At 41.7% G+C, this 25421-nt stretch overlaps 1 protein-coding gene across 3 annotated transcripts in view; it reads left to right on the top strand.

Moving 5' to 3' along the window:
* CFAP61 (cilia and flagella associated protein 61) overlaps positions 1–25421 on the top strand; it is a 257330-nt gene that overhangs the window by 66137 nt on the left and 165772 nt on the right. For 2 of the 3 annotated variants that reach the window (XM_082431642.1, XM_082431641.1), the window contains exons 10-13: positions 4191–4265; positions 6610–6788; positions 8339–8378; positions 11858–11997. In XM_082431642.1, coding sequence (XP_082287768.1) covers positions 4191–4265; positions 6610–6788; positions 8339–8378; positions 11858–11997 — 434 coding nt within the window. The remainder of the gene's footprint in view (positions 1–4190; positions 4266–6609; positions 6789–8338; positions 8379–11857; positions 11998–25421) is intronic. The other variant, XM_082431640.1, reaches the window with a different exon arrangement.

Raw genomic sequence — 25421 nt, 5'->3', positions numbered from 1 at the left:
TGAGGAAAGAACTTCCCAAGAGGATTAGCATTAACAGTGCACAGTGCTCATACAAGGCTGGGAATAGTGCGTGTTCCATCAGCCAGACTAGGGAACCCTGTGACTCGCAAGGCATTGGGAGAATGCACAGAGGGTATTGCATCAGTAGCGAGGAATAATTAGCTCTGGAGAGAGCACTGCTCCAGTCCTATCTAACAAATCTTTAGAGCAAGATCCAAAAGGACCAAACTGCTTCCAAGTAATTTGAGTTCCAGAACAAAGTTCAAGAATATTTGTAGGGCTTCCCTGGTGGCACAGTGGTTGAGAGTCTGCCTGCCAGTGCAGGGGACACGGGTTTGAGCCCTGGTCTGGGAGGATCCCACATGCCTCGGAGCAACTGGGCCCGTGAGCCACAATTACTGAGCCTGCGCGTCTGGAGCCTGTGCTCCGCAACAAGAGAGGCCGCGATAGTGAGAGGCCCACGCACTGCGATGAGGAGTGGCCCCCGCTCGCCACAACTAGAGAAAGCCCTCGCACAGAAACGAAGACCCAACACAGCCAAAAATAAATAAATAAAAAAATAAAAATTAAATAATGTATAATTCAGGTGTACTTTAAAAAAAAAAAAAAAGAATATTGGTAGGAATACAAAATTATCCAGCACCCAAGTAGATTAAATCACAATGTTTGGAATTTTTTTTTCTTAAAGACATAATGCTTTTGCACACTTAATGTCCTACAGTATAGTATAACATAACTTTTATATGTACTGGGAAACCAAAAATTCACATGACTTGCTTTATTGCAATATTCACTTTATCGTGGTGAATGAACCTGGAATATGAACCTGCAATACCTCCAACGTATGCCTGTAGAAACACCCCAAATAAACCTTCTAGAGATTAAAACTACAATTCATGAGATGAAAAATACACTGGAAGGATTAACCACAGATTAGACATTGCAGAAAAAGGGATTAGTGAAACAGAAACGAGAATTAAAAAAAAAAATCAATGTATCAGTGAGCTGTGGGATAACTTTAAGTACCTAATATGCGTGTAATTGGAATTCATAAAGAAGAGGAGAAAGATGTTGGAACAGAAAAAAATATTCGAAGAAATAATGACTTAAAAATTCCAAATTTTATGAAAACAGTAAACCCACAGACACAAGCTCAACCAATAACAAGCACAAGAAACATGAAGAAAACTATACCAAAGCCCATCATAATCAAATAGTGGAAAACCAGTCATAAAAAGAAAATCTTAAAAGTACCCAGAGGGAGAAAAAAAAAGGACAAGTTGGGAACAGAGGCCCAAAGATAAGGATGGCAGCAGATTTCTTGTTGGAAACAATGTGAGCAAAAAAAGACGGTGGAGTCACATCTTTAAGGAACTGGAAGAAAATAAACTGTCAACCGAGAATTTTACACCCATTGAATATCTTTCAAAAATAAAGGTGAAATAAAGACTCTGCCTACACAGAAAAGGGGAAAGAATTCATTACCAGTAGACCCAACTACAAGAAATGTGAAAGGAAGTCCTTCAGGCAGAAGGAAAATGATGCCAGATGGAAATCTGGATCTACACAGAGGGCGATGAATACTGGAAATGGTAACTAAATGGGTAAATGTGTAAGATTTTGTTTTTATTATTTATATCTCTTTCAAAGATAGTTGACAGCCTAAATAAAATAAAAACAACATAGTGTGGAGCTTTCAACATGTGTAAAAACATCTGACAAGAACAGCACAAAGGCCAAGAGGGCACAATGTAAGGACCCTATTTTAGGGTCATTATACTACACCTGAAGTGATGTTTTATCACCTGAAGATAGACTTAAAGATGTAAACTATAAACTAAAAGAACACGAAAGTTACAAATCAAATTCAGAAAGTTATATCTAATAAGCCTACAAAGAGGTAAAGTGGAATCATAAAAATATACAATTACTCCAAAAGAAGGCAAAAAGAGAGGAAAAGGGGAATAAAGAACAGATAGGACAAATAGAAAACAAACAGCAAGATAACAGATTTAAACCTAACCACATCAATAATTACATTAAATGTAAAATGGTCTAAATATCCCAATTAAAGAATGTATAAAGCAGATATAGATTGGATTAAAAAGCAAAACAGTTACATATGAATTAGCAAAAAAAATGCACTTTGAGTAGATACAATTGGTTCAAATGAAAAACATGCAAATAGATACATCATGGTAACACTAATCAAAAGAAAGCTGGAGTAGCTTTATTCATTTCAGACAAAGTGGATTTCAGAAAAGGGAATATTACCAGGGATAACAAAAGTCAAGAGGACATAACAGTCCTAAATATTTATGCACCTAATAGTAGAACTTCAAAATACATGAAGTAAAAATTGATAGAACTGCAAAGACAAATAAATAAATAAACAAACAACTATATTTGGAGATTTCAATATCCCTCCCTTAATCATTGATAGAATGAGTAGACAGTAAATCAGTAAGAATGTAGAAGATTTTAAGAATACTATTGACCAATTTGACCTAACTCTACCCAACAACGGCAGAATACACCTTCCCACATCCACATGGAATATTTACCAAGTTAGATCATATTTCAAGCTAGAAAAGAAGTCTCAATAAATTTAAAAGGATTCAGGTCATCTAAAGTATGTTCTTCCCCAACAAAAGATATCACAGGGAAATAAAACTTCAAATCAACAGCTCTCATAAACATCGATGGAAAAATTCAAATAAAACTTTTAATAAATTGAATCAATATATTAAAAGGACAACGTCATGATCAAGTAGGGTTTATTCTGAGAATGCAAGGTTGGTTTAACATAAGAAAATCAATGTAATTCACCATATTAACATTCTAAAAAAGAATACTTATATGTTTATCTCATAAATGCAGGAAAGGTATCTGAAAATTCACATTCATTCCTCATAAAAACTCTCAGAAAATTAGGAGTAGAAGAGAACTTCTTCAATTTGATAGAGGTTATTGTTGAAAAACCTATAGCTAACATCATCCTTGGTAAAAGACTGAGTGCTTTTCCACCAAGGTCAGAAACAAGACAAGAATGTCTGTTCTCACCACTTCTATTCAGAATTATTCTGGCGGTTCAAACCAGTGAAAAAAGACAAGAAAAGAATTAAAAGAATATACACAAAATTAACATGCAAAGTTCAATTTTATCTCTGTATAATGGCAATGAACAATCAGGAATTTAAGTAAATACCATTTAGAACAGTACAAATACACAGAATACTTAAATCTGACAAAAGATGTTGTCAGATTTAAGTATTTTGTGTATGCTAAAAACTACAAAACATTTCTGAGAGAAATGAAATAAGACCTAAATAAATGGAGAGATATCCCCTGTACGTAATTTCGAGGACTTGATATTGTCAAGTTGTTGATTGATCAATGAAATCCCAGTCAAAATTTCAGGAGGAATTTTTAGAGAAATTGAAAAAGTGATTTCAAAATTCATGAGGAAGTGGGAAGGACCTAGCACAGACAAAGAAACTGTGGAAAGAGAACAAGGTTGTAGGACTAATGCTACTGACTTCAAGATTTATTATAAGGTTCTTGTAACCGAGACAGTGTGGTAATGATGTCAAGGTCAACAAATAGATGAACGGAACAGAATAGAAGATCCAGAAATAGACTCAGCATATAATCTACAGTGACAAAGAGCAGATCATTGTTTGCCTGTGGTTGGCAGAGTGGCCCCGGGTGGGAGGAAGAGCCACACAGAAACACAGAAGCTTTGGGGAGTGATGTATATGTTTATTATTTTTATCGTGGTGATATTATTATAGGTCAAAACTTTTCAAAAGCTACACTTTAAATATATGCTGTTTACTGTATGTCAATTATACCTCAATAAAGCAGTTTTTTAAAAAGCCCTAGTGCATCTTTTAAGTTACACAGAAGAATAAGAATAAAGGAGGAATAACTAACATCGACAGAGAGTCAGAAGATGCTAAGCATCTCTCCATCCACCTGTCCTTATTTTATCCTCAGGACAACCTTATGAGGTACTGCTCTTAGCCCCTTTGTACAGATGAGGAAACTGGGACGCCCTCACTTTCCCAACGCCACGTGCCCTGTAAGCAAGGAGGCCAGGATCTGACCCAGGCAGCTCATACGGAGCTCGGGCTCTGAACCACTGTGGGTGTTGATTAATTCTCATGTCTTGCCTTTGTCTTTTGCAGAGAAAAAGCACAGAAGAAGCCGCAATGGAGGAAGCTTTATCACCAGTCCAAAGTGGAAACACTAGTGAAGTGGAGGTAGGGCTTGCGAGGGCCCTGGAGGGGGCCGGTGCGGCTCACTCCTCTCCACCTGCGTCTTCGTGCGCTTTCCTCACCAGGCCTCCCACCTTCTTTCCCAGTTCAGAGCCGCCTCCTTACTTAGAACCTGCTCCACAAAGCCTCCCTCGGTGAACTCTCACTCCACTGTCATTAGACCTTTATTCTGTATCCCTTGCACAGCTCGGTCCTAGAAGTTACACTTTCTACATCAATAATTTGCAGCCATCTCAGTAAATAGAATCTTTCTCTTCTTCCCATTGTCTAGAGAGAAAACATTTTGGAGGGGCAAACGTCTGTAAGAGTTTTCTCCTGCTCTACGTAGAGTACATTCATGTACACACTCATGTGTCTGATGTGTCATTCACACGCATCTCTGGTTCCAGGAACTGCTTCCTCCTGTTACAGATTCAGGCCAAGGGGTGATAGCATCTTCCACCAGTTGCCAGGAGTGGGACGTGCTTCTGGAAGGAGTGGGCCCCAGGCGGGCACAGGTCCGCTTTCCGAGCCTCACGTTAGCATGTGCTGCAGGCCCACTACCAGCTTCTCTGGCACGGCTCACCCCCCAGCACCCTGAGGATGGGGGCTTCAGTGCCTGCTCTTTCCCTGGGGCTGTTCCTGCAGGCAGGTTGCCACCTCTGGGGGCAGTTGGAGAATCAGCCCCCCAGCTCCTCTGCCTTTTGGGTAGGACGGTTCCCAGGGGTGCTCTCCACATCTCCCCGAGGTCTTGGCGGGATTGACAAGTAACCCACTTGTTCATTGCCCCGCGTTGGGGTCCTTCCCTTCCCTCCTCACTCGCCCACTCGCCTCGCAGAATTTCCTGGCATCGCTCCCCGCGTGAACTTAGCTCCTTTTGCTTCTGGGGAACCCACATTAGGGTGCCCACTCCTCATGCCCCAGGGAGGAGGGAGCAGGGCACGCAGCAGAGGGGAGCAGTGTCTCTCCAGTATTTCTAAGAGGGTAGCCGTTCCTTTAGGGACCCAAACAAGGATGTGGAGGGGCTCAGGGTGGTCCATACTGCATTAGATGTACTGGCATCCCAGAGGGTATCCGGGCCAACAAGGAGGATTGATCTCCCATGTTTATCTCCTCCCCCTTCTGGAAAAAAACACCGAAATAACCGTAAGGGAAGAATAAGGGCACAAATCCACACAGACAGGAAGACCGGGAGAGGAGATATTGGAACACGAACACTTTAAAGGTGTTTAGAAAGAAGGAAATCGATGGCGGGGTTTGCACTGGCTCTTCACAGCTGGGGAAGGTGGAGGCCAGGCACCGTGATGAGGAGGGATTCCCCACATGTGCCCACAAAGAGCCCGGGCCCTGGGGCTTCTGCAGAAGGCGAGGCGAGGGCTCTGTGTGACAGTCTGCCAGGCGGTGTTGGGGACAATAGATTCCCTGCAGAGGACACTTAGCTTGTCAACTACCCCCCAAGTGAAAGGACCAGGTGATAGTTCTCTGAAGGGTCAAGCAGAAGCAGCTCCAAATCCAGTGCACGGTGCGAGGCTGTGTGATGGGGAAAGACAGAGAATAGGCGGATCAGTGGGATTCTCCATTTCACGTGGAGGAACCCCTGCCCTGTCCTCCCGCCCTGTTCTCCAGATACAGAAGCCAGCATAATAGTATTCAGAAATATAGAGGTAAAGGCCAAAAGAAAGGAAAAGGTTGAAAATGCTAGTCAGTGGGGTAGTAGGAGGCTCCTGATTTTCTTTATAACTTTTTAATGCTAATATTATTTTAATTTTTACTATACGCACGCATTACTTCAATTTCAAAGAACCCCGAGAGGATCTCGGAGTGAATCATGTTCCTCTCACTGAGCTGTAACACCTCCTTCGATGCCCTGAAAATGAGACCTGACGGGGCTCAGCACTAATTCTCCAGGTGGCTACGGGCAATTGGCTCCCGGGGCCCCCCCTCACTAGCAAACCACCTGAACAGCCCCAAGATCCAAAAATTCTTGTAGCACAAAATCACAAGGAAGACTGGGGACAGAGGTGTTTTGCTTATGGAATTAATACGCATGTAATAGTCCCACGCTCTAACCTCTCTCCAGTGATGCAGTTAAAATATGGATCCCGTATCAAAGACTCAGGTTCGTTTTCTGACCTTGGCGCGAGAACCTGTTTCCATCCTCAACAATTTTGAAATCTCATTAAGAACACCTCCTTAAAACCGGGCCTGGCTCGGGACGGTTTGTTTCAGGTGAGGCAGTCACATCTGTCCTGGGAACGGTGTCCTGTGGAGACAAGGCAGCCACTAGCCCATTAAATGGTAGGAAATAAATAGGATTCCCAGTTCAGTTCCTCCTCTCTCCTTGCTGTAGGACACAGAAAAACTCAGTCAAGAGTACAGTGTGGATTATACGGATTACTGCATCAGCAATACGAGCTCAGCATCCATTTCTCTGCCCGAAGAGACCAGCAACTTCCGCCCCATCTACAGGGGCGCCTCCACTGCCTTCTGCATCCAGCTGTTTTGTATTGACGAGAAGCACGAAGCAAGGCAAGTGCTGGTCCCCATTGTGTCTGCCGCGCGAAGACCTTCTCCCGGCCTTGGTGGCCCAACACTTGAATCTTGCAGAGCCAAGGGTTTCCAAGCCTGGCTGCCCATCCTCATTTCTGGGGAGTTTTTAAAAACCACAGATTCCTGAGCCCCACTTCCAGACTCCAGCCCATAAAATTTGGGTCAGACCCACAGAACTGGGCTGCCCAGGGTCTGGAAAATCATCCCTTCCTTAGCCACATGTTGTTCCCCATTCTCTAGAGTTTGCATTTTGGGGGGACTTTGGGTTTAGGTTGCTGCTTGTCTGGAGTCTTTTAGTTGCAAGTAATAGAAAATCCAGCCGAAACTGGCTTTGGAAAAATGGAATAATTGCCTCACGTAAGAAAGGATAATCCAGTGGTGGGACCGATTTTCAATGTGGCTTGATCTAGGACTTATTAGATACCCCAATCACAGGCCAGGCTTCTCGCTCTACCCTCTACCCTATTCCTGAGCTGACGGCGGGGGGCCAGGCCAGGCCATGATGATGGCTTTGTCCCTTGCTTTGTGCTCCCCACTGAATCAGGGCTGGAGTCTCAATCTGAGGGGGGTGTTAGCAGGACACCAAACAAGAATCCAGCGCAGCTGCCAGAGGTAGGAGGCCTGGTGCCGGGCACACGAGGCTTCCTGTCCCTCCAGAACACCCCCGTGTTCAGTGCTCGCTGCCCCCTGTAGTCTGGATTGGACCCCTGCCCTCGGTGCCTAGATTCCACAGCCCCTTTGGGATGCCCACATAGTCCACCATTCCGTCCACAGAACAATGTTGAAGAGGAAAGATTGGCCCATTTTGATAGACTGGAAAGCTCCAGAGTATCTTTAAGATGACCAAGAGCACCGCTGGACACTCCCCTTTTAGTAGATGTATTTAATCTAGGTCTCCTAGCTTTCCTTAGAACCATGCTTTTCTTGGACTTTTTTCCTCTCGAGTTTTCGATTTCTTTGGAATTGAAATTCAATTGAAAGGTTGAAAAGGGAAATCTTTTTATTCTAATTATATTGCAGACATCTAAAAAGCCTGTAAACCCTTCTAGATGTGTCGTGTATATTTATTTTCCCCTGTGCATTCGGATAAGATTGTGCTTTTTGAATTTTCAACAGAAATTTGATGACCCTTTATGGTTCGCCTATAAATACACACCTGCAGCTGGTCAGAAAATCTTTTGCATATAAAAGAGAAAAAGATCAGAGTAGCTTATAATATGCCCATGTCTCCCCCCCAGCTCCTCCTAAATGGAAGGGAGGGATCATGTCCACAGAATGACTATCTTGCTTTTTGAATGTGTAGAGATTTTTAATTGCTATAATAGTACTTTTGGTTCTAGAAAAATACTTCATTACTGACAGTTGAAGCTTATGTCTTCTGCAGCTGATTACTGTTCAGTTAGACACAAATTCTGGTTACTGGTTGGCTAATCACTGCCTAAGTGGGGAGAGCCATAGGTCTCTTTAAATGTGCACTGATGTTGCATTTGCTTACAGGTCAGTGACAGTTTTTACTGTCTTGTTTACAGGTCACTGGACTTTATGAATTTTGTTTTCAGTCTTTTTCCTGTAAGTACATGTTGAATTTTGAGTAATATAATTGGTTTTATAAGCTAGAAAAATTATAAAAAAGTAGGATGCCATATTCATTGTCCAAACATTTAATCTGCTATGAATGTTAAGGTTGGAACCACTTCTCTCTTCTGAAAAAAAAGGTTGAATGACATGTCCTGAACTCTTAAAAGTAGAAAAGATTGTCATTTTCAATAATTTTTCAGTCATGCTGTTGTAATAGTTTTCTTTCAATGCATAATTTAATTTAGAGATTGCTTCATCAGTGTCTTATTAGAATCAAATCATGAATAGAATGCTGGTAGTATATGAAAATGTCAGGAATTACTCTAAAGTGAGTTAGACTGTTGTATTACTTTATAGTTTTCTTTGGCTCAAAGAATGCTAACACCATTAGATAGCTTTTCTGAGGGTAGGAAAGTGGGAACTTGCAGTTGATCTTCTGGTTGGTGTCGCCTGACACGTGGGATTGACTTGACCCTCTACAGTTGGTTGGTGGATGGCCCCAGGCAGGCACCCAAGTGCAAACAAGGTTCTCCACCTCAGGGTGTCCAGGCCACCTCCTCCACTTTTGTTTCTTGGTCGTCAAGGGATAGAGATTCTGACCAACCTCTCATCACTTTGTTGGAGGGAAGAAAGTGGGGCAGGAAGACAATTTAGTTTCCTTAATTGGATTTTTATGACTTTTTCCATGGCTGGTCTATCAGTTTAGTCAAGTCAACAACCGCACTTCTTCAGTTAGCTAATTACGGGCAAATTATCTATTGTTTTATTTTTCCTTGATGTTCTTTATACCAAGGCTAAAAACCAAAATAGGTTTAATTCTGTTGCCTGAAAGCTATGTGATCATAGATTGTATTTCCTCATTTTGTTAAGATGATGAAGACTTGGCAATGATGTTCTCCATCGTAAATTTTTTGAATTAATTTTAAGGCATTTCGAAGCTCATAAAACACTGTAGATGGCCCTGAGGGAGGGTTTGCATAGCCGGCTTCCCTCCGAGATGCCCCAAAGTAAATTCAGTAAGTTCAGTTCATTCCTATTTTGGAGTCCATGCAGAGACAGATCTTCAGTATTATTACAAAAGCAATGCTGGCTTTATGATAGTAAAAGACATGTTTACTTTTAATTAATTATTTCAGGATATGGGGAGACAGAAACAAAATACCTTCGTTACTTCATCCTTAATCACTCCCATCCATGTTGAAGCAACTCATTACGTTCATTCTCTTTTATGGCTGAGTAGTATTCCATTGTGTATATATACCACATCTCCTTTATCCATTCATCTGTCATTGGACATTTTAGTTGTTTCTATGTCTTAGCTATTGTGAATAGTGCTACGATGAACATTGAGGTGCATGTGTCTTTTTGAATTAGAGTTTTGTCCAGGTATATGTCCAGGAGTGGGATTGCGTTATCATATGGTAGGAATTACTCATTTCTCCCAGAGGAAGCCCCCCAGGGCTTGGCACTTAGTCCTTATTTTCAGCTTGAGTATTTCGACAACATGACTCGCAAGTTCCCCAGAAGGAGCTGTGTTATTTTGCTAGAAAGAAGGAAGATCAGGTCAAAGAGTGATTCACTCCTTTGGGTTGCACACGTGTCCCCAGGGTTTTGGATTCGCCCAGGCAAGGCCTTCACAGGGTTCAGGAGGAGGTGAGATCCCAAAGGGACAAATTAGCTCTGGGAAGAGCAGGCTGCTTCTGCGGGCACCTGGCAGAGAGGGTCACGGTGGACTTGAGGAGCACAGACAGTCCACGGCAGCACTGTCCCATAGACAACAAACTCTAAATGTTCCAGCAGCCACATTATAAAAAAAAAGTAAAAAGACACAGGTGAAATCGATTTTAATAATATATTTTACTTAATGCAATATGTCCAAAATTTAATGATTTTAATATGTAATCAGTATGCAAAAGTATTAATGAGATCTTGTACATCCATTTTCTCAGTTTTTAAAATCCGACGTGTATTTTACATTTAGGGCACATCTCAATACAAGCACTAAATTGTCATCAGAAATCCTCGCTCTGCTTTTAGAGTTCATAAAATTTACAGTTGAATGAGTAGATTCACATACCCACATTGTTCTAAACATACATAAAAGTTTTCCAATAACTGAACTGAGTATCAGTTTTTATTTTATCATTTTTTTCTTTTCCATTATGGTTTATTATAGGATATTGAATGTAGTTCCCTGTGCTATACAGTAGGACCTTGTTGTTTATCCATTCCATATGTAATAGTTTGCATCTACTAACCCCAAACTCCCTGTCCAACCTTCCCCCACACCCCCTTCCCCATGGCAACTATAAGCCTGTTCTCCATGTCTGTGAGTCTGTTTCTGCTTCGTACATAGGTTCATTTGTGTCACGTTTTAGATTCCGCATATAAGTGATATCACTTGGTATTTGTCTTTCTCTTTTTGACTTACTTCGCTTAGTATGATAATATCTAGGTCCATCCATGTAGCTGCAAATGGCATTATTTCATTCTTTTTTATGGCTGAGTAGTATTCCACTGTGTATATATACCACGTCTCCTTTATCCATTCATCTGTCAATGGACATTTCGATTGATTCTATGTCTTGGCTATTGTGAATAGTAGTGCAGTGAACATTGAGGTGCGTGTATCTTTTTGAATTAGAGTTTTGTCTGGGTATATGTCCAGGAGTGGGATTGCTGGATCATATGGTAGCTCTATGTTTAGTTTTTTGAGGAACCTCCATACTGTTATCCATAGTGGCTGCACCAATTTACATTCCCACCAACAACGTAGGAGGGTTCCCAAGTATCAGTTTTGAAATGTAAATTTAATCAAAATGAAATAAAATTAAAAATTCGGTTCCCCAGTCTCACTAGCCACATTCCAAATGCTCGGTGGCCAGACTCAGCTCCTGGCCAGCATATTGGACAGGGCAGATACAGGTCAGGACACGCAGATCCCACTGCCCAGGTTAACCCGCCCTTAGATCTCATCACCCAGGTGGGACCGTGCCCTGATAAAATACACAGACATCCATTGATGTGTAATCACAGGACTTTAGAGCAGAAAAGGCCTGGAGCACCACGCTCTCATCTCACAGAGGTAGGGACCACGGCTGGTGGCTGGTGCAGCATCACTTGGTAAACCCAGGGCCTTTGCCATGATACTGTGCAACCTCATCACTCCTGGATACAAGTGAATTTGCAAATGCAAACGTCCTTAGTTTAAAACTCTACTTCTGGAAGAGAGCTGTGCTGACTGGGTCCTATGATTCACAATATTCCTTTATTCGGGTTTCAGTCAAACACAGATATTTTCTCCATATTCTTGCAATTGCTTATCCCCTGAATTTTCTGATTACTTTCCAAATGATAGGAATCTTTAACTTGAATATCATCTCCTTTACACATTTTACTCCTATTTAGTGTTTTACGGCAGGAATTTGTTTAGTGATAAATGATTTTTATCTGGTCTCCAATCACGCCAGGACAAGAACTTCTGCATCATTTCTCTGCCACATCTCACCCCTGAGTTTGTCCTCATACAGAACTTCGTGAAGATCGTCCCCTTCAACAACTGCACCCTGGACCAGGACCTCTACGTCTTCCATCGGGCAGGATTGCTCAAGTAAGCAGACGCGCCTTTGGCCAAAAGATAGTCCATGAAGTTAAAAAAAGAGAATGGAACAGGAGCTCCGTGACATTTTAATTTAATGATTTATTTTTAAAATTGTCTTATTGGCGGAGGACTTGATCAAGTGATTTTAACCAGTCCATTTAGAGGAAGAGTCATAGTGAAAGTTGCTGGTCCAGTCAGATATTAGAGCATAATCTAACTCCAAAATAGTCGAAACAATAGCCATGTTGACATTTCTATGGGTGGAACAAGGTAACACAAGAAAGAGTCCCACCGCAGACCCCAAAAGAATAAGAATTGAACGCGTGTCTGTGTGTAAAGGTATTATAGACTGATGTATATGATGGCATTTGTGTTACAGTGAGAAAAGGAAGGATTATTTTGTAAATGGTGGGACAAAATAAAGACAGAAATGTTCTTCATATTCTACAGTAAAATAGATTCCCAAGTGATTGAAGAGTTAAATGTAGATATTGCAATAGTTAAAAATTAGAAACTGTTACCTACAGTGCTAGGTTCTGGGCCAGATTCTGAGAATACAGCAGTGAACAGCCTACTGGTGTGTCCCACATCCTTTCAAAGCTTATAAACACTCCTGTAAAAGTAAAACTGCAGCTGTGATGGGTGTACCAGCAGTGGGTCTGTGGGACTGTGGAGACGTATCATTGGGAGATTCAGCCCAGTCAGAGGAAGCTTTCCTGAGGAAGAACACTGAGTTCTAGACAAGGAGTGTGAGTGAAGATTGAACTTTATTGTGCCTCAGGATGGGGAAGGACTTTTTAGAACATGGAAGAAAAAAATTAAGATTTTTTTTTTTTTACTATATGAAACTTTAGAACCACTCTAATTTAATTAAAATGCAGCTGACTAATGGAAGGATATTTTTAACAAATATAACAGACACAAGGTTGGTATATTTTATATATAAAGAGCTTTAATAAATCAATAAGAAGACTAAAACCAAAATAGAAAAACTAACCCCCCACACAAATGGCCAGACTGTTTGCATATGAAAAAAACAAAAAATCAATGGGTATTAAAAAATCTTCAAACTTATTGCTAATAAGGGAAAAGAAACAAAAGCAAGAATGAGACATCATTTTTGGTCAATTGGCTAGAATTAGAATATAGAAACATTCAAATCTAATGAGAAAAATGTAACTCTTGTCAGAATGTAAGTAGACATAAAATTTAAAAGGGCAGTTTGGCCAGAACGTTAAGGTAGTTTATATTCTTTCACTCTTTACTTCCACTCCTAGAAACATATCCTAGGAAACTTGTTGCAGAGATGCAAACAAAAATTTACATCTGAGGATTAAAGAACATTGGAAATACTCTGAACATCCAATAGTAAGAGAATGTTTAAATACTTTATGGTACCTATAGGAAGTAATCTATAACTATGCTTACAGTTCATTTTAAGAATATCTAATGATTAGAAAATGCTCAGAATGTAATGTTAGGGTAGAAAACCTATCAATAAATAAAACAGCATTTAAATATGACCAAAATTTCTAAAGAAGGAAAAAATGCATAAACAAAATAGACTAAAAGGACACGTGCAGATGTAGTTCATGCCCCCCAGGCCCCCTCGTTCAGGACTAATTTCGCACCTGCGGGATGTGTAGGCGCCACCAGCTCGAAGCTGGGTCCCCCGCCGAGGAGACTGCCCTGGACAGAAGAGAGGGCTTTGCCCAAGGTCCACCCTCCCAAGAGCAGCCTGCATCCAGCAACTAGTCTGTGTGTGTGAAGGGGGGTGAGGAACACCTCTGAAGGGTCTTCCCGGGGCCAGGATGCCCCGAGGTGTCAGCTGGGCATTTGTTGTGACCCCATGGCTTGCAGTTCATCTTCCCCTCTGCCCCGTCCTGCCCTGCCCCTCCCCATAGGTGTGGAGGGTCCCAGGAGCCACCCTCATCACTCCCAGCATACGGATCTCTGTGTGAGGCTGCCTCCTGGGGAACCCGGCCAGCGGCGCTAAAGATGGCCCGTGGTTGCCTCGGGGTGGTAGGAGGAGTGTCATGGGTGATTTTTAATTTCCTTTCTCACATTGCCTAAATTTTGGAATTTTCCTACACCAACCTTGGATATAGAAGGTGGTTGAAACCCATCAAATAGGCTTAAGTAACTGGAGAATTTATTACTACACAGAACCAAGGGAAGACGCCGAGGGCAATTCTGGTTTCATACGTGGCTTATTAGCCCTGTTGGATCTGTCTCTTCCGAGTTGACCCCTTCTCAGACACAGTGGTTGCAGGATGAGTGAGGTAGCTCCAGACCCTTTATCACTTAAGTCCACCAGGTGAGGAGTGGTGGGGATGTTTCTGTTCAGAAGCCCCAACACAGAAGTCTTACTGCATCTCAGTGGCTCAGATTGGCCCTCTGCCGGCTGACTTTGAACCCATCACCGGGTCAGAGGCTGCTGGTTGGCATCCCTTGGGTCTGGTCCCAAAGCTCAGGGCTGGGTGGGGGAGGGGTGCATCACCTATACAAATCTGGAGGCTTTTCTGGAGAAATGGGCAATGGAGCTGCTCCCCACACTTCCATCTTGGGATAGGACCAACTCGATCAATAGAAAGTGAACAGTAGATCTATTACAGGAACAATGTCAATACCGTCCATTTTCTATAATTTAACTTTTTCAAGCTGTCTTATTCACATAGTCTCATTCTTACAAAATATTATGGAGCTCATCAAACTGCGCATTTAAGATGGGTATATTTAATTGTATGCAAATTATGCCTCAGTAAAGCTGCTACAAAATCTTGTGACAAAGGGATTGGTAGAGTAGTTTCAGAGAGCTTTCTCTATAATTGATATATTAGCCTTTTAAGTGAAACTTGGAGAAACCTTCTAAATGATCACTTTATAATTGGGGAATGGTTAAATGAATTTTGGCATATTCATTCAGTACCTTATTACGCAGATTTTGAAAAAATAAAAACAGATCTATATCATACTGTATGGAATGATATCTGGGATGGTGAGAAAAGCAAGGGTCAGATGATAATAGTAATAATAGTAATGACAGCTTACATTTATGGAAGGTTTGTAGTGTTTCAAGGACTTTCTTAATCACTTTCCATGTGTCTTTATGCACAGTGACCTTATTAGCTAGATACCATTATTATTATCCCCATCTTACAGGTAAGGAAACTGAGACACAGAGAGGTTAAGTAACTAGTCCAAAATGCACACAGCAGAAAGTAGCAGAGCTGGAACTGGAATGAAGGCAGCTGGCTTCCAGAGCCAACTCATAACTGCCTCACATATTGCTTCCTATGCTGTGTTTTCAGCGTAAAGCTGTTGTAGCAGAGAGACCCTAAAGCACAGTGGCTTGAGCCAGAGGACAGTTCCGCCTCTACCACACATTGGTCCAGACAGGAGCAGGTGGTCTAAGGAGAGTCGTGGCTTTTCCCCACGAAGCTGTCCAGGGACCCAGTTCCTTCTCTCATTGCTCCTCCATCTCATAGAGCAAGGGTCTTACCTACTGTCCGTGTGGAGAGTCAGGGGTCTGCGAATTTGGATGGGAAGAAAAATTACATCTTTCTGTTACTAACCTCTGATTGAAGTTTGACGTGTCCTTCCACTGTGAATGGAGGCAACAAACCTCAGAAGTGTCAGCGAAGCCGTGACTTTGTAGCCCATAGGAGTCACGGATATTCTCGTGTCACCTTACGGTGGCTGCAGATGTCTCAAAATATGGCTGCTCATCGTACTTTGAAGTTTCAGTAACTTTATTCTCCACCAAAACTTGTTACTTGATGCATTAATGAGGAGGCACAGATATTACCAAAACACACATTTTAAAAAACATTTTGATAGCTCTACTTGATATAAATTGTCGTCTTTGATTTTACACGTTGAAAAGCATTAGTCTGAGAAGGGGTCCCGAGCACCCCCAGACTGTCAGAGGGGCCCATGGGGCACACAAGTGTTAGACCGCCGTCAGAGTGAGCTCTTTTCCTCTTGGTGCTGTGAGCCGGCTCAGGGCACCGTAGTCACATTTTAGCCACGGGGAAGGGTGCAAAGAGAAAGGGAGGGGAAGACTGTCCTCTTACAGAAGTTACATCACTTCTGGTCATAGTCTGTGCTCAGGAAGTTGGTTGCACGGCCCTGCCGAGCCGCGGGGGAGGCCGGGGGGACAAGCTGCTGGTGGGTCAGGTGTGCGCCCGGCGAAAACTCAGTTGATTCAGTTATTAAAAGGGAGAAGGCGAGAGGGAAACTGGGGGACCATCGTATCTAGTTTTTAATCTTGCATATGTAAAGATGTTCTAGAAGGGTCCACGGGACTTTATTAATCTTTTGTGCTTCTGGGGAGCAGGACGGGGATGTGGCGGTGTAGATGGCGACGTACTCTTTGCTTTACGTCTGTCGGTTCCGTTTGATTTTTTTCATTAATAAACTTTATTTTTTAGAGCAGTTTTAGGCTCACAGCACAACTGAACAGAAAAAGTGCAGAGGGTTCCTACAGACCCCTTCCCCAGTTCCCCCACCCCAGACTCTCCCACAGTTAACATCCCACACCAGAGCTACACCATTTGTACCATCAAGGAACCTACAGGGACTCACCATTATCAACCAGAGTCCACGGTTTACATGAGGGCTCACTCTTCTGTTGTACACTCTCTGGGTCGGGACAAATGTGCAATGACGTAGCAACCACCACACTATCATACAGAGTAGTTTCTAAAAATCCCCTCTGCTCCCCCTATTCATCCCTCTCTCCTTCCCCACAGCCTCTGGCAACCACTGGTCTTTCTCCTGTCCCCATAGTTTTGCCTTTTCTAGAATGTCAGAGTTGGAATCCTACAGTACGTGGCCTTTACAGATTGGCCTCTTTCAGTTAGTAATGAATATTTTAATGTTCTTCCGTGTCTCTTTGTGGCTTGATAGCTTATTTCTTTTTAGCCCAGAATAATATTCCATTGTCTGGATGGACCACAGTGTATTTATCCAGTCACCTACTGAAGGACAGCTTGGTTGCTTCCAAGTTTTGGCAATTATGAATTTCAGCAATTATGAATCTATGTGCAGGTTTTTGTATGGACGTCGGTTTTCAGCTCATTTGGGTATATACCAAAGAGCACAACTTTAGATTGTATGGTAAGAATATTGGGTTTTGTAAGAAACTGCCTCACTGTCTTCCAAAGTCCTCCACCATTCTGCATTCCCGCCAGCAACGAAGGAGAGTTCCTGTTTCCACACATCCTCGCCAGCATTTGTCAGTGTTTTGAATTTTCGCCATTCTCATAGGTGGGTAGTGGTATCTTGTTTTAATTTGCGTTTCCATACTGACTTACGGTGTTGAGCATCTTTTCATTTGCTATTTGCCGTCTGTATATCTACTTTGGCGAGGTGTCTGTTCATATCTTCTGCCCTTTTTTAAGATTGGGTTGTTCATTTATGTTTGAGTTTTAAAAAATTATGGGCGTGCATTACTTCCATAATAGAAAGTGTAGTTAATTTTTTATCACTGAGATTTTAAATTTTATTATGACTCAGGTAAAACTTTCATTAGAATGTTCTTTACGCTCTCTGCATTCTTACGTAGAGTGTATTGGTGACATTTTCTTACGACTTGGGCTTCTCTTTATGAATAAATAGACACTGATGAGAGCAACCGGATGACAGGGGATCAGGATAGGGCCATGGGTCTGCTTGAGGTAGTGGCCTTGTTCTTAGTGGCTTAATTACTTAATTCACAGGCCTATTCTTTTCTTGTACACTCTCTCTCTTATTTACTATGTACATGTATTGCTTTTGTTAACAATTAAGTTTAAGTTTTTAAAACAATGAGACTTTCAGCACTTGTCTGGAAATTAGTCCTGGTTGCAGCATGGCCCTAGTTTTTCTTTCTAACCATTTGCAGTGTCAGCTTCGTTTTTGTTTTGTTTTGTTTTGTTTTAATCACTCACGTATAAAGTTGGAGCAAATCTTGTACACCTGGGTGCTTTTCTGAAAAATTAAAGACTCACAAACCGAAGTAGTTTCCGTGCCTTTAGAAAATCATGATCTTTGTCACCATTCCCATCTGAGCCCTCACTGGGAGCTTTCCTTTGTTGCTCTGAGTTTTGTCGCCAGCCCACTGACAACTGCACACCCAGTTCTCAGCGTGTCCAGTCTTGTAGTCCAGACTTTGCACTTTTACTCTTGTTCCTGTCTCTCTTGTGGCCATGGCAGCGGGTCACTGTTCTCTAGAGCAAGCTTAGATTTTTAATTCTTTAAATTCTAAACACAAAGAGCTTTACAAATGTTAGGAATGGTAGTTTTGCCTGTAGGATTGCTCAGCTCGTAAAGGGAACACGATATCGGAACCGGCTTCTTCCCTCTGCACTTTGAAAGCCCAAACCACAGGGCCCCTTCAGGCAACTGAGCTTGGCCGCAGGAGAGGGAGGAGGCCAGCTGACCTGAAGACCTTCCCACAGAAACATGGAGGAAGGACAAACTCACACCTTACATCCCAGAGGTACTAGTATTTTTTAAAAAAAATATATTGGTGTTAAGCAGTGGATTTGGAGGACGTTCATATGTCACAAAATGAAGCTAAGAGATGTGAGTGTAGAACCACCTCGAAGAAGACCGGCCGTGCCCTCAGGTGGGTCCCTGGCACCAGATTTACCCCAGGGGCCCTGCCTTCACGGGCCTTCCCCGCCTGCCCCGTCTCTGAAAGTCCCCAGATGTCATGTCCCCCTCCCCCCTCGCCCCCCGCCCCGGGCACTGACAGCCAGAGGTACGGGAGCTCCAGGAGCAACACGGCAACCTCTGTAGGCCAGGCCCCGTGTGGTGAGGCTCTGGGACCCCCGGCCTGTGGGGCTCACACTCGGGTTTTAGTCAGCGAGGCCTCACAAGGGTCTGTTGGTCCGTGATGTCAAGGATGACCATCTGGCGTGGCTGGCAGCCCCGCAAGGCCATCACGGACATGCATCTTGTACCTTCCTGCACCTGGCCTCACCCTCGTGCAGGGAGAGTTCTGTGTTTCAGAGCTGCTGCTTCTACTCCAAGTGCGGTCCATGGATGAGTACCCACCCAGAACTTGCTGAAATGCAGGATCGGAGCCCTGCCCCCGGCCTTCTGAGTCGGTTTGCCTGGGAGTCTGTGTTGTGACCAAGGGCCCCGCTTGATATCTATACCCATTAAAGCTTGAGAAGCGTTGAAGGTGCTTCTGCTTTTTATGAATAAATCTTTCGGTAGAGAAGAATGGTGATTCTCACTCTCCTCCAAATACGGGTTTTCTGTAACCATGTAAGCCACGTGTACTTTATTTTTTTAATTTTTATTTTTTGGTTGCTTTGGGTCTTCGTTGCTGCATGCAGGCTTTCTGTAGTTGCAGAGAGCGGGGGCTTCTCTAGTTGTGGAGCACGGGCTTTAGGCGCACGGGCTTCAGTAGTTGCAGCACTCGGGCTCAGTAGTTGGGGCACGTGGGCCCTAGAGCACGCTAGCTTCAGTAATTGTGGTTTGCGGGCTCTACAGTGCATGCTCAGTAGTTGTGGCGCACTGGCTTAGTTGCTCTGTGGCATGTGGGATCTTCCTGGGCAGGGGTCGAACCCGTGTCCCCTGCATTGGCAGGCGGATTCTTAACTACTGCGCCACCAGGGAAGTCCTGCCACATGTACTTTAAACCTTTAGTTTCTGGTAGTTTCTGGTTCTGTTGAGGTCTTCTTTTTTTTTTTTTAAACATCTTTATTGGAGTATAATTGCTTTACAATGATGTGTTAGTTTCTGCTTTATAACAAAGTGAATCAGTTATACATATACATATGTCCCCATATCTCTTCCCTCTTGCATCTCCCTCCCTCCCACCCTCCCTATCCCACCCCTCTAGGTGGTCACAAAGCACTGAGCTGATCTCCCTGTGCTATGCGGCTGCTTCCCACTAGCTCTCTACTTTACATTTGGTAGTGTATATATGTCCATTCCACTCTCTCACTTTGTCCCAGCTTACCCTTCCCCCTCCCCATATCCTGAAGTCCATTCTCTAGTAGGTCTGTGCCTTTATTCCAGTCTTGCCCCTAGGTTCTTCACGACCATTTTTTTTTTTTTTAGATTCCATATATATATGTGTTAGCATACGGTATTTGTTTTTCTCTTTCTGACTTACTTCACTCTGTATGACAGACTCTAGGTCCATCTACCTCACTACAAGTAACTCAATTTCGTTTCTTTTTATGGCTGAGTAATATTCCATTGTATATATGTGCCACATCTTCTTTATCCATTCATCTGTTGATGGACACTTAGGTTGCTTCCATGTCCTGGCTATTGTAAATAGACCTGCAATGAACATTTTGGTACATGACTCTTTTTGAATTACGGTTTTCTCAGGGTGTATGCCCAGTAGTGGGATTGCTGGGTCTTATGGTAGTTCTATTTTTAGATTTTTAAAGAACCTCCATACTGTTCTCCATAGTGGCTGTATCAATTTACATTCCCACTAACAGTGCAAGAGGGTTCCCTTTTCTCCACACTCTCTCCAGCATTTATTGTTTGTAGATTTTTTGATGATGGCCATTCTGAATGGTGTGAGATGATATCTCAATGTAGTTTTGATTTGCATTTCTCTAATGATTAATGATGTTAAGCATTCTATCATGTGTTTGTTGGCAATCTGTATATCTTCTTTGGAGAAATGTCTATTTAGGTCTTCTGCCCATTTTTGGATTGGGTTGTTTGTTTTTTGATGTTGAGCTGCATGAGCTGCTTGTAAATTTTGGAGATTAATCCTTTGTCAGTTGCTTCGTTTGCAAATATTTTCTCCCATTCTGAGGGTTGTTTTTTGGTCTTGTTTATGGTTTCCTTTGCTGTGCAAAAGCTTTTAAGTTTCATTAGGTCCCATTTGTTATTTTTGGTTTTATTTCTGTTTCTCTAGGAGGTGGGTCAAAAAGGATCTTGCTGTGATTTATGTCATAGAGTGTTCCGCCTATGTTTTCCTCTAAGAGTTTTATAGTGTTTGGCCTTACATTTAGGTCTTTAATCCATTTTGAGTTTATTTTTGTGTATGGTGTTAGGAAATGTTCTAATTTCATTCTTTTACATGTAGCTGTCCAGTTTTCCCGGCACCACTTATTGAAGAGGCTGTCTTTTCTCCATTGTATATTCTTGCTTCCTTTATCAACGATAAGGTGACCATATGTGCGTGGGTTTATCTCTGGGCTTTCTATCCTGTTCCATTGATCTATATTTCTGTTTTTGTGCCACTACCATACTGTCTTGATTACTGTAGCTTTGTAGTATAGTCTGAAGTCAGGGAGCCTGATTCCTCCAGCTCCGTTTTTCTTTCTCAAGATTGCTTTGGCTGTTCGGGGTCTTTTGTGTTTCCATACAATTGTGAAATTTTTTGTTCTAGTTCTGTGAAAAATGCCAGTGGTAGTTTGATAGGGATTGCATTGAATCTGTAGATTGCTTTGGGTAGTATAGTCATTTTCACAATGTTGATTCTTCCAATCCAAGAACATGGTATATCTCTCCATCTGTTTGTATCATCTTTAATTTCTTTCATCAGTGTCTTATAGTTTTCTGCATACAGGTCTTTTGTCTCCTTAGGTAGGTTTATTCCTAGATATTTTATTCTTTTTGTTGCAGTGGTAAATGGGAATGTTTTCTTAATTTCACTTTCAGATTTTTCATCATTAGTGTATAGGAATGCAAGAGATTTCTGTGCATTAATTTTGTATCCTGCTACTTTACCAAATTCATTGATTAGCTCTAGTAGTTTTCTGGTAGCATCTTTAGGATTCTCTATGTATAGTATCATGTCATCTGCAAACAGTGACAGCTTTACTTCTTCTTTTCCGATTTGGATTCCTTTTATTTCTTTTTCTTTGATTGCTGTGGCTAAAACTTTCAAAACTATGTTGAATAATAGTGGTGAGAGTGGGCAACCTTGTCCTGTTCCTGATCTTAGTGGAAATGGTTTCACTTTTTCACCACTGAGGACGATGTTGGCTGTGGGTTTGTCATATATGGCCTTTATTATGTTGAGGAAAGTTCCCTCTATGCCTACTTTCTGGAGGGTTTTTATCATAAATGGGTGTTGAATTTTGTTGAAAGCTTTCTGTGCATCTATTGAGATGATCATATGGTTTTTCTCCTTCAGTTTGTTAATATGGTGTATTGCATTGATTGATTTGCGTATATTGAAGAATGCTTGCATTCCTGGGATAAACCCCACTTGATCATGGTGTATGATCCTTTTAATGTGCTGTTGAATTCTGTTTGCTAGTATTTTGTTGAGGATTTTTGCATCTACGTTCATCAGTGATATTGGCCTGTAGTTTTCTTTTTTTGTGACATCTTTTTCTGGTTTTGCTATCAGGGTGATGGTGGCCTTGTAGAATGAGTTTGGGAGTGTTCCTCCCTCTGCTATGTTTTGGAAGAGTTTGAGAAGGATAGGTGTTAGCTCTTCTCTAAATGTTTGATAGAATTCTCCTGTGAAGCCATCTGGTCCTGGGCTTTTGTTTGTTGGAAGATTTTTAATCCCAGTTTCAATTTCAGTGCTTGTGATTGGTCTGTAAATATTTTCTTTTTCTTCCTGGTTCAGTCTCGGAAGGTTGTGCATTTCTAAGAATTTGTCCATTTCTTCCAGGTTGTCCATTTTATTGGCATATAGTTGCTTGTAGTAATCTCTCATGATCCTTTGTATTTCTGCAGTGTCAGTTGTTACTTCTCCTTTATCATTACTAATTCTATTGATTTGAGTCTTCTCCCTTTTTTTCTTGGTGAGTCTGGCTAATGGTTTATCAATTTTGTTTATCTTCTCAAAGAACCAGCTTTTAGTTTTATTGATCTTTGCTATCATTTCCTTCATTTCTTTTTCATTTATTTCTGATCTGATCTTTATGATTTCTTTTCTTCTGCTAACTTTGGGGTTTTTTTGTTCTTCTTTCTCTAATTGCTTTAGGTGTAAGGTTAGGTTGTTTATTTGAGATGTTTCTTGTTTCTTAAGGTAGGATTGTAGTACTATAAACTTCCCTCTTAGAACTGCTTTTGCTGCATCCCATAGGTTTTGGGTCATCATGTTTTCATTGTCATTTGTTGCTAGGTATTTTTTAATTTCCTCTTTGATTTTTTTCAGTGATCTCTTGGTTACTAAGTAGTGTATTGTTTAGCCTCCATGTGTTTGTATTTTTTACAGATATTTTCCTGTAATTGATATCTAGTCTCATAGTGTTGTGGTTGGAAAAGATACTTGATACGATTTCAATTTTCCTAAATTTACCAAGGCTTGATTTGTGACCCAAGATATGATCTATCTTGGAGAATGTTCCATGAGCACTTGAGAAGAATGTATATTCTGTTGTTTTTGGATGGAATGTCCTACAAATATCAGTTAAGTCCATCTTGTTTAATGTATCATTTAAAGCTTGTGTTTCCTTATTTATTTTCATTTTGGATGATCTGTCCATTGGTGAAAGTGGGGTGTTAAAGTCCCCTACTATGATTGTGTTACTGTCGATTTCCCCTTTTTTGGCTGTTAGTATTTGCCTTATGTATTGAGGTCCTCCTATGTTGGGTGCATAAATATTTACAATTGTTACATCTTCTTCTTGGATTGATCCCTTGATCATTATGTAGTGTCCTTCTTTGTCTCTTGTAATAGTCTTTGTTTTAAAGTCTATTTTGTCTGATATGAGAATTGCTACTTCAGCTTTTTTTTGATTTCCATTTGCATGGAATATCTTTTTCCATCCTCTCACTTTCAGTCTGTATGTGTCCCTAGGTCTGAGGTGGGTGTCTTTTAGACAACATATATATGGGTCTTATTTTTGTATCCATTCAGCCAGTCTATGTCTTTTGGTTGGAGCATTTAATCCATTTACATTTAAGGTAATTATCAATATGTATGTTCCTATTACCATTTTCTTAATTGTTTTGGGTTTGTTATTGTAGGTCTTTTCCTTCTCTTGTGTTTCCTGCCTAAAGAAGTTCCTGTAGCATTTGTTGTAAAGCTGGTTTGGTGGTGCTGAATTCTCTTAGCTTTTGCTTCTCTGTAAAGGTTTAATTTCTCCATCAAATCTGAATGAGATCCTTGCTGGGTAGCATAATCTTGGTTGTAGGTTTTTCTCCTTCATCTCTCTAAATATGTCCTGCCACTCCCTTCTGGCTTGCAGAGTTTCTGCTGAAAGATCAGCTGTTAACCTTATGGGGATTCCCTTGTGTGTTATTTGTTGTTTTTCCCTTGCTGCTTTTAATATTTTTTCTTTGTATTTAATTTTTGATAGTTTGATTAATATGTGTCCTGGCATGTGTCCTGGCATGTTTCTCCACGCAGCGTGAGGCGCGCCGTGCGTTCTCCCAGGGAAGTTTCTCCTTGGATTTATCCTGTATGGGACTCTCTGTGCTTCCTGGACTTGATTAACTATTTCCTTTCCCATATTAGGGAAGTTTCAACTATAATCTCTTCAAATATTTTCTCAGTCCCTTTCTTTTTCTCTTCTTCTTCTGGGACCCCTATAATTCGAATGTTGGTGCATTTAATGTTGTCCCAGAGGTCTCTGAGACTGTCCTCAATTCTTTTCATTCTTTTTTCTTTATTCTGCTCTGCAATAGTGATTTCCACTATTTTATCTTCCAGGTCACTTATCCGTTCTTCTGCCTCAGTTATTCTGCTATTGATCCCTTCTAGAGAATTTTTAATTGCATTTATTGTGTTGTTCATCACTGTTTGTTTGCTCTTTAGTTCTTCTAGGTCCTTGTTAAACGTTTCTTGTATTTTCTCCATTCTATTTCCAAGATTTTGGATCATCTTTACTATCATTATTCTGAATTCTTTTTCAGGTAGACTGCCTATTTCCTCTTCATTTGTTAGGTCTGGTGGGTTTTTGCCTTGCTCCTTCATCTGCTGTGTGTTTCTCTGTCTTCTCATTTTGCTTAACTTACTGTGTTTGGAGTCTCCTTTTCACAGGCTGCCAGTTCGTAGTTCCCGTTGTTTTTGGTGTCTGTCCCCAGTGGCTAAGGTTAGTTCAGTGGGTTGTGTAGACTTCCTGGTGGAGGGGACTGGTGCCTGTGTTCTGGTGGATGAGGCTGGATCTTGTCTTTCTGGTGGGCAGGTCCACGTCTGGTGGTGTGTTTTGGGGTGTCTGTGGCCTTATTATGATTTTAGGCAGCCTCTCTGCTAATGGATGGGGTTGTGTTCCTGTCTTGCTAGTTGTTTGGCATAGGATGTCCTGCACTGTAGCTTGCTGGTCGTTGAGTGGAGCTGGGTCTTGACGTTGAGGTGGAGATCTCTGGGAGATTTTTGCCGTTTGATATTATGTGGAGCTGGGAGATCTCTTGTGGACCAGTGTCCTGAACTTGGCTCTCCCACCTCAGAGGCACAGCCCTGACACCTGGCTGGAGCACCAAGAGCCTGTCATCCACATGGCTCAGAATAAAAGGGAGAAAAAAAAGAAAGAAAGAAAGAAGAAGAGAAAATAAAA

The sequence above is a fragment of the Balaenoptera physalus genome, assembly GCF_965194825.1.
Source record: "Balaenoptera physalus genome assembly, chromosome: 16".
Lineage (NCBI taxonomy): Eukaryota > Metazoa > Chordata > Mammalia > Artiodactyla > Balaenopteridae > Balaenoptera > Balaenoptera physalus.
This window is presented reverse-complemented; position numbering and strand designations above follow the sequence as displayed.